The sequence below is a fragment of the Asparagus officinalis genome, chromosome 2, assembly GCF_001876935.1.
Source record: "Asparagus officinalis chromosome 2, Aspof.V1, whole genome shotgun sequence".
Taxonomy (NCBI): domain Eukaryota; kingdom Viridiplantae; phylum Streptophyta; class Magnoliopsida; order Asparagales; family Asparagaceae; genus Asparagus; species Asparagus officinalis.
The window spans coordinates 3,928,161-3,938,074 of NC_033795.1; the positions used below are offsets into that span (position 1 = coordinate 3,928,161).

Sequence of the window (9,914 nt, forward strand, 5' to 3'; positions counted from 1 at the left end):
ATGAGCCAGCCTCGAAGGTTGAGAATCAAATTAACGTAGACTGTGGCGATCAATATGCGTATAATATTCCACCGTATGTGATAATAATTAATACGTGGGTTAATCTGACTTTGGTCTAAACAGATGATAACAAGTTTGTCAGCAGGACTGTACATCATCATAAGGAGGGCCCCCTAGTCTCAATGGCTCTTTTTTATTTTATTTTATTTTATTTTTGGTGATATCACCTCAATCGTTATATATGACACACATTTGACCGACACACACGGCCTTAATTCTCTCGGCCCGTAGCATGAGATCTGATACCACTTGTCAGAAAGAAATTTAGTTCGATTCAAGATTTAAAAGCTTTTAGCTACTAATTCTAACATTGTACTGAACTTTGAGCATTGTTTTCTGGTCCCTCTACTACGAAACTTCACACTTCAAATTTCCAAAATTTTACATACAAAAAGTTCTTTGTTAATTCATCTATGTCATCCACAATGGAGTTCCTCAATCAATTGTCACGTATGATTGTCACACAGATCTAATTCTTTGAATAAACTAATTGTATTTTTTGTCACCGTGTATTTTAGATTTTTAGTTTTTTTTTTTTTGCAAAGTGTTATAATATATTTGATTTTTCACCGTGTTCAAAATTTTTCGGGACTCCCTCCTTTTTGCTGGTTTCTGCTGCCTCTTCTTGCCATTAATGAATAAAATTGACAGGGTTAGTGGCTGTTTGGTTCCTCTTTTTTGGATGGTAAAAGTGGGGAAAGCTGCCAAAAATGTCAGCTTTTCGGCAGACAGGCCGAACGCTTCCTCAGAAGGAGGAAAGCCGAGAGGAGCCAACCGATGGTTAGCCCTCTGAATTCGGATCTCGTACCTCATGATGAAGGGGACGCACCTGCAACGGTTATTGACGATAATCAAACGCCACAACAACAGAATACTCCGGATCGAGAGGCCCAGGAAGAGTACTCGTTCAAGGACGAAGACATTCCCACCATCTTTGAGTCCCTTCTCGAAAACAACAAAGTCAAACTTCCGCCCATCATGAATCAGGAGGAAGCTGACGATCCTGCAGATCCAACGTACTGCGCGTACCACAGGAGGATCCTTCATCCCACCAAGGATTGTTTTGCTCTTAAGAATAGCATCCAAACCTTGGTTGAAGCCGGCGTCATAACGCTAGGGTAAGCCAATTGAGAACGGCAAAACTCCGATAAGTATAAGAGTATAAACTGCTTCTTACCACTCCAAAGAGTACACGAGTATAAACTGCTCCCTGATACTCCAATAAGTATAAGAGTATAAACTGCTTCTTAATCCTCCGACCGGTATAAGAGGTTAAACTGCTCCCTGATACTCCAATAGGTATATGAGTCTAAACTATTTCCTATTGGTGGTAAAAGTGGGGAAAGCTGTCAAAAATGTCAGCTTTTTGGCAGCTTTTCCCCAAAATCGGCTCTTTAAAAGCTGATTTTGGGGGAAAGCTGCCAAAAAGCTGACATTTTTGATAGCTTTCCCCACTTTTACCCCCCAAAAAACATGAACCAAACAGCCCCTTTTATAGATAGAGTTTTAAATTAGCAAACACTATTAACTAAACTCCATAAATTGGATATCATGCGTATAATTAACAGTTTTAATTAACAGGCTCTTCGTCCAATTTATGGAGTTTAATTAATAGTGTTTGCTATAATTAAAGGAATATTCATCTACGTCATCTTTTATCTTCTTCTAGGGTAATTCTGAAGTAGTGTCTTTATCATCTACGTCGATTGTGATATCATGCTAGACCTGGATTTCTCATGCTGTTATTTTTCCTTAGGCTTATTCATCTTTTATCTTCTCATGTAACTTCATAAGTAATTTGAATGACTTTCTGTCGTTCAACGCAAACTTATGGAAATACAAACTTTAATTATTTTCTGTTTCAATGAGAACAAATGTTAATTTCACATATATGACAAATTTTCAGTATTTCTAATTTATTACTTAAGTTAGGATTAATTTATTTTTTCTTTGCAATGAATTCTTGTGTTGTGTACCCAATAAGAGTTTCTACTACGTCAAATAATGTTACATTTACAATATCCATGTCATTCTTCATAAGGATCTTAACTAAATACATGTATTTTATATTGTTTATTTGCTTTAGATATATGTTAGAATTTGACGTTGATATATTTATTCCATGAAGAAGGGATATTACTTAACCTTGGTCTTAAGTCATTAGAGATTCTACGACATTCACTCGTTATTATCACCTCTATCCATCTTCTTGTTGCAGTCTTTGCAAGAGTAAAGCCACAGCTCAAGTCTATTATACATGGTAGTTATCTTTACGTTAAAGATGTAATACCATATCTGTATATTAGTAAATTATAATTAGGTTTAATCATGTGAATTATAGAGTATGTTTTTTAAGTTCATACCTCTTTCGAATGTTGTGATGTCCGCATAATATCACTAAGTTAAATTTCTATTGTATTTGTAAAAAGCATTAATGTAGATGTTTTTGTCTTGATAGCTTATTCTAAATGAACCCTGCATATTAACTTTAAAATATAATATTTTTTATTGTGTTATATGAATGTTTACTTGGTTTACTTATTATTCTCTTTTTTTTTAGTATGTCATGAGTTTTAATAGTTTAAAATATCTCTCTTTATATAATTTTGTAACTCCTTACAGCAAACGTATAGCTCTTTAATAAAAGGTGTAGCGCCATACGGAATAAATGTAGCTCTTTTCTGGAAAAATGTTGCTCTTTATGGGTTCTGCCACACCAAGAAAAAAATGAAATTTTTTTGTATATTTGTATATTGCAAATCTTTGAGCAAAACAAAGAAAAAGTACGTAATAGATGTGAATATACAACTATACTAAGAAATGGAAAGTTATTATGTTCTAGTTTTGACGGTTCAAAATATAGCTTTTCGTATCGTATTGTAGCTCACTGTAGCAAAAGTGTAGCTCTTTAACGCAAAGCAGAGCACCTTATGATGAAAGTGTAGCTCATTATTGAAAACATGTTTTTTTTATATGTTCTGTACGCACCAAGGAAAAAAATAACTAGTTGTGCAAAAATAAAACTGCACCACTCCTCTTCGGTTATAGTTGTGCATTGGTGATCACATCTTATTGGTTCCCCCTTTTTCTTAGCAAATTGCGAGAAACATGAAAACAAACACAACATAACATTTGATAATTCACAATAATACTTTAAAATTTATTCAATTCATTCTATTTATTACACTATAATTATTCTTGCACTAGACATAAGAACTGATATATTATAAATTTTAACCATATTAGTGTTATGTTAAATAAGATAAATATTTTACTTTAGATATTAGATATTACCCAATAAATATATAATTTTAATATATAAGATAATAATATTATAACTTATATTTATAAATTATATAATAATTTAAGATAATTTAATATTTAATTAAACATCTAACATCTAATCCAATGTTATAATATATTCATATGTGCATATGATGTATTAAAAAATTCATGGAGAGGAGTACTAATATAAATGTTAACATCTAGGTGTAGTCTAAAAATATAATATAAATTATCGTAATATATATCACTAGCTATTCCAATATACTTATCATAGTATTTGGATACGAAGTAATTCTAAACATACAGAATTCCATGCGGTGTGGGAAGCTATTACATTTGTTCTTGACACTGGATGTGGAAAGATAATTTTTGAAGAAGATGAAGATGTGGTTATTAGAGATATCCATAATGGGGTGGAGCAACACTCGATTTTTGGACACTTTATAGATGATATTAAGCAATGTTGCACATGACTCAGAGGAATGACATTTTTAGATAGTTCGTTAAATGGAGAATATAATGGCTCATGTGTTGGTCCGAAGAGCTAAGGAAATTAATAATTTTGCAGTATTGCTCGAAGACTCACCATTATTTTTTACACAATGTTTTACGGTCCGATAAGGAGCAGCGCTAATCCACTCCTTTACTGTGCTTCTGGGTTTCCAGTTTAGTTTTGATGTATCTTATTTTTTTTTCATGAAAAACTATTGCAATACAGTAATTAAATCCTAACTAATAAAATAATTTATGACATCTCCCATTTTAAACCCACTAATATTGCATTTAATATGATTTTTTTAGTGAGAAAATGAACCTATAATTAAAGCATTCATGTATATTCTCTTATCGACAAATCAAATTCTCTTCATTAATTATGCACTAATAATTTCACGATTTATCAACTTCCATAAACATTCCACTTGGACAAGAGTTGCATAAAATTATGCTATATATAGATGCTCAAATGCACGAAAGAAAACACTAAAAGAGTCAAAAGAAAAAAAATGGAGGAAGTAAGAATTGTGACAGTGGAATCAGTCCCTTGATTATAGTAACCAGGATACCTTGTATTGCTTTTTCTTTTGTAGGAAACGAACAGATTTGCAACCAGTTTTACCTCCAATTTACGAAAAAATATCAATCTATTAGTTATACAAGTGTGTCATTTCGTGGAGAGAAAAACTAATATAAATATTAATAAATTCATGGTGAGTGGGTGGATGGGGGCTCTGTTTGAGTCTTCTTTTGTTTTTAGAAAAAAGTCGTGGACGAGTGCAATGTGATATTACCTTCAACTGTTTAGTCTCATATCATTACTTAATATGCATCATGTGCCAAGCATGTATCAAATACTAGTATAGTATAAAAAAGCATTGTGTACGGAGAAGTGGGTTTAAAAACAAGTCAGTGTGGGTATTTTGGGTTTAAGGCTGATTCTGAAACTGGGTGGGTTTTTAAATAAATCAACGAAAAAGTTTGGGCTAAAAAGCAAAACCCCCCCTTTAATTTTTATAATTGTTGGCACACCGAAAGTGATCCCTTGCAGACTCTAGTAATTAGCGACGCTAAATAATGGATTAAAAATGCGCTAAACATATTTACCCGCTGGGTTATGGAAATCTTGGCCTATAGTAACTTTACCTATGACAGACAAGAATCACGGCTCCATTGTTGAACAAAACCACCCACTGTATATATTTAGCTAAAGCTAAGCTGCACGTGTCAATCTTATTGCATGTTGATACAGTTTTGACAATATCTTGTCACTATTAATTTACATGTTGCGCTGTTAATTAGCTCATCATGTTTAGACCACAACTTGTTGGGGGAAATCGCGTCTAATTTAGAGTCAATGGGTCTTAATAAGTCGAGATTAGAAATCAACTTTAGCCCAAAAGTTTTATCTACTAGTTATTGGCCCCAACTCGTATTTTAGAATAATCACTCTTTTTTTTTCCTATCCCATTCGTTACTATACTCACGGGTGATTTTAGATTTTCTGATCAAAATATGTAGATCTGATTAGATAACCTTATCATTTATCAAGACCAATGTTGGAAAAGAAAAGCAAATCACGTTTCTTTTATTGATGAATAAAACCACTCACTGTAGTCTATATGTAGTTGATCATCTTTTGCACATGATTAAATTATAAGCATTGTGAGTTAACGATCAGCTCCGTGATGAGAATTGACTCTTTCGTCAATTCTCAAAGTTTTATCTAATTTCATGCATTTTGCAAAGAGCATTACAACTTTATAATTATCGCTTTATTATTCCTTTCTATGATATGATATAACCTCTCTATCAGTTTTCAGCTCAATCTCTAGTATAGCTTGGCTGAAAAAACAAATTCCTAATTTCAAATATCTTAAACTTTATCTTTTATTTAATTACATGGCTATAAAAATATTTCTAAATGAATCATTCATCCTTTTTTTCCAGAATGAAATTTGAGCTTATCATTTTTCTAGCCTATAATGATCACGATGGATCAATCACCCTGATTTTTTGGAACCCTATAGCGATTAGGCAGCCTAAAAGAATTAAAGAGACGTTAAGCAACTGATCACTAATAATTATAATTAAATTGTGAAAAAAAGATGATTAACACTAGAACACTTCATCGCCCTCATGCTGTATCGTGTTTAAGTTTGAGATTTGTCGTTTCTACACTTGTTCACTATAATTTTCGGTGCTGGAAGAATTTCTGCCTCCATTTACGCCTCCATTTACGTGTTTAAGTTTGAGATTTGTGGTTTCTCCATTTTATATATATATATATATATTATATATATATAGTATATATTATATATGATATATATATATATATAAGGGAAGGTTCAATAAAAAACCTCATTAGCTCTAAAAACTAAAAACTTCTTCATGTCATTGGATCTAGCATAAATCCAATGGCTGGATTCAGTCCAAACAGTCAAGCGACACATGCATGTTAATTACGCTCATTAATTACCTATCCAACGTAGTAATCCAGATTCACTACCTTCAACGTATTCGAATTCACCGTGTACGAATCCAGATTCACTGCAGTGGATTCACTGTGTTATGTAGTTAATACATGTGTTAATGAGGATAATTAAATACATTGTGTCTGTTGAACTGTTGACTGCAATCCTAAGCCATTGATGAAGGAGTTTTTATTAAGAACATCTCCCTATATACGTATATTATTATATATATTACTATAATATATCTATATAGTACTATATAATAATATATAGTATATATTATATATATATATATATATTATATGAGAAAAATATAAGAACTTGGTATCAAACATAAATTTTATACTTGATAAATATAAATGAACTTGGTACGAATCACAAGTTTTTATACTTGGTAGTAAGATGGCACATTCTCATCCACTCATTCGAATCAGGAATCACATTCACATAGATTAGGGAGTGGATAGCAATGGACCACCTCACTACCAAGCACAAATTATATGCTTAGTGTATATACACGTGTGTGTTGCAAGTTTTCTAGAAACACGTGCACGCACACGTGATGTCTGCTTTATTTGGCCGGAGGGTATACGGCTACACATATATAATACATATAAATACACACAACGTTATCAGGGGAAAGAAGCTAATTACCATCATAGGCAAGTGACATCCCTCGTAAGAAAAGGGAAGTGGAGGAGGAGGAGGAAGAAGCCAATCATCTGGGAGAAAAGATGGTGGCTAAACCTTGATCGACAAACATCTCGATTGGAGAGCCATACATCATAAGATCACCATATCTTTTATGGCACTCATAGGTTCCATCTCCCCTCGCAAGAACCTCCCCATCTGAGTCGACGATGCCCCCCTTACTGGCATTTCCGACACGCTGCCCTGGCTCTAACTGGAATGCCTTCACCTGTAAAGTTCACAAACAGAGGTCAATTCCATAATCTGTCACGTGAATAAAACGCTTCTTATAGCTCGCTATTCATTAGCTTTCGCGTAAATTCTTGCTTTCTTTCTGTTTTTATTTCTTTTCACGGGGAAAATTCATTTCTTTTAGTGGAAGAATGTCTACCTTCATCTACACTTCCTGTTACCATGACATCCACAACAACATCAGACTTTCTATGCTCAACACTAGCGAACACTGTCCAGCACCTAAAATTTGAAACAGTGCAAGTTTTTATACAAATATTATTATTATCATGTCGAGCATCTCAATTAGGGCATTTCTGTTTCCAACATAAAATTTGCAAAGCGTAGTTCGATGGAGCTTATCAATATTCATCCACTTCATGCAAAATATTCATATGTCATTTTTGTGGACGATGCCTTGATCCACAGTCTAGGGTGACATGTTGGCAAGATTACCTAAGAATGTAACAAAGGTCAACCTATAGCATCCACAACCACAAATACTTTTGACATTCAAATGTGCAGTTAATGCATCCTGCACAAGTTCAGCTAAAGATTTGTTCGTTTTCTTAGTTCTTATTAGCACGCATTAACATTAATATATGGGAACGCCCTTGCATATACAGCTCTCCTACACCCCCGAGTTCAGCACTGGTAGAATTTGAAATGATCACATATATATTTTTAAGTTACCATGATTACTTTCATATTTCCATTAATTTTAAAAAAGTAAATATATTACATCATCACCTTTGACATGTTTGACAACCACAGGATTACCAAGTTTGACATCATCCAATCAATAATCCTAGAATATCATGGGATCCATACCTAGACCTTTACTTATTTTCCACTGTACTAACCATTAATTTTCCTCTTAGGGAACTCTTGAAGGAAAAAAAAATTCTCTAGTGGATATCATCTATACTTCTTCAATGCCATTTATCAAATTAAGTTCTTTTCACCAGTATACATGACTTTATGGATGGTTTCATCTCTTTTAATTAGAATGAGATATTCATGAGTAGTCAAGAGACTCACAACTTTCAATTGTTTGCATAAGAAAAAAGTAACACACCTTCAGATAAATAACATATGGCGATTTGAGATGGCTTCCATCAGCTAACTGCAACATCAATGCTAGCAATGCTGATTTTGGACAGTCCCTGGTTATAACCATATCAAGGTAGCCATCTGAGAACTGCAAAACATTATAAAGAAAAAAAAACAAAACAAAACTATACATATCATTTGTTGAGAAGAAAATGACAACAAAACCAAGCAAAAGATATTATGAACAAAGAGCGGAAAGAACAACCTTTGCTTGAGGTGCAGGCATTGTGCCTTTATCAGACCAGGGGACATTGTTAAGCCAAACTGAAATAAATGGACCATCTAAAGACCTCCACTCACGACTATCAAAACAAACGGAAGGGCCTTGGTAGCCACCATGATGAATTAGAACACCGTTCCCTTGACCTTGTTCTTGTACACTAGTAAATGCTTTGGAGTCAAAATTGCGCTGTAAAGGTTCACCAAATTCTTCATAGCCAGGAGCAGGAACAAACTGAACACATCCATGATATCTTCTCAAATAAAGGTTCACCAAATTCTTCATAGCCAGGAGCAGGAACAAACTGAACACATCCATGATATCTTCTCAAGTTCATTATGCGTAAAAGGGCCATAGCCAGGAGCAGGAACAAACTGAACACATCCATGATATCTTCTCAAGTTCATTATGCGTAAAAGGGCCTGCAATTACTAAAATAATAACAATGAAAACAATGTTTGCATATATTACAGTAATTTCCAATTTGTCATTAATTTGCAGAATATAATATTTTTACATTTATGTATGATGCTAACCGTTGGAATAATCTTGGAATAGGCTACTTTCTTATTCACTTGCAATTATCTTTGAATTATCTAGAAACAATTCTCATCAAAGTAATAGCGTACATACATAGAATTGAAACCGAGCAGTACTTCCCATCCACCTATATTTCTCAGACCCAATATCCACATCTGCAACAAAACCTGCAGAGGGTATTAAAAGTCTCACATTTAGACGTACTCAACATGAGAATATAATCTAATTGTTTGGACAACATACAACGTAAATCTTAAAAAGAAAAATTTACTTGAAGCTTAAAGAAAAGGCCTAAGTTTGAGTATACCCCATGTGAGCATCAGTACACTAAAAAATTTAGTCACTCCCTGCATGACAGTAGAAACATCCAGTGCGCGTTTATGTCCTGAATGAAAACAAAGGCTGTCAAAAGAAATATCATCTTCATGAAAAGAATATTTGACAACAAACCATAGAAACAAATAATGACCTCTGAGAACTGAAAATACAGCATTTGAGATTGAATATGCTTCACCAGCTGCATCCAGAAGTGATTTTGCCATGCCATTTCCGGTACCTGCATCCATTACTCTACATCAGAAAACCAACATATTTGACAACATTAAAAATGCCTGCTGATTGCTGATCCATCCGCGGTTAGTGTTGACATATTAGTATTAGTTAGGGACTTATTTGTGAGTTGTGTAGGGGCCTATATAAAGCCCAAGAGATCTCATATTGTATTAGGGTTTCTATTCACAATTTGGTATCAGAGCTAACCCTAGCCGCCAAAACCCCATCCCCTTCCCCCCCCCACCCCACCCCCC

The 9,914-nt window shown here is 33.9% G+C and overlaps 1 protein-coding gene across 2 annotated transcripts in view; it reads right to left on the reverse strand.

Annotated features, from left to right (window-relative positions):
- The window catches only part of LOC109829982 (sphingosine kinase 1-like), a 19,268-nt gene continuing 15,997 nt past the window's right edge, over window positions 6,644-9,914 (reverse strand). Inside the window, exons 5-11 of one of the 2 annotated variants that reach the window (XM_020397095.1) lie at window positions 9,578-9,664; window positions 9,416-9,493; window positions 9,202-9,275; window positions 8,962-8,990; window positions 8,554-8,821; window positions 8,314-8,436; window positions 6,644-7,233 (exon numbers count right to left, since the gene is read on the reverse strand). In XM_020397095.1, the coding sequence (XP_020252684.1) occupies window positions 7,033-7,233; window positions 8,314-8,436; window positions 8,554-8,821; window positions 8,962-8,990; window positions 9,202-9,275; window positions 9,416-9,493; window positions 9,578-9,664 (860 nt within the window). In that variant the 3' untranslated portion in view covers window positions 6,644-7,032. The remainder of the gene's footprint in view (window positions 7,234-8,313; window positions 8,437-8,553; window positions 8,822-8,961; window positions 8,991-9,201; window positions 9,276-9,415; window positions 9,494-9,577; window positions 9,665-9,914) is intronic. The other variant, XM_020397096.1, reaches the window with a different exon arrangement.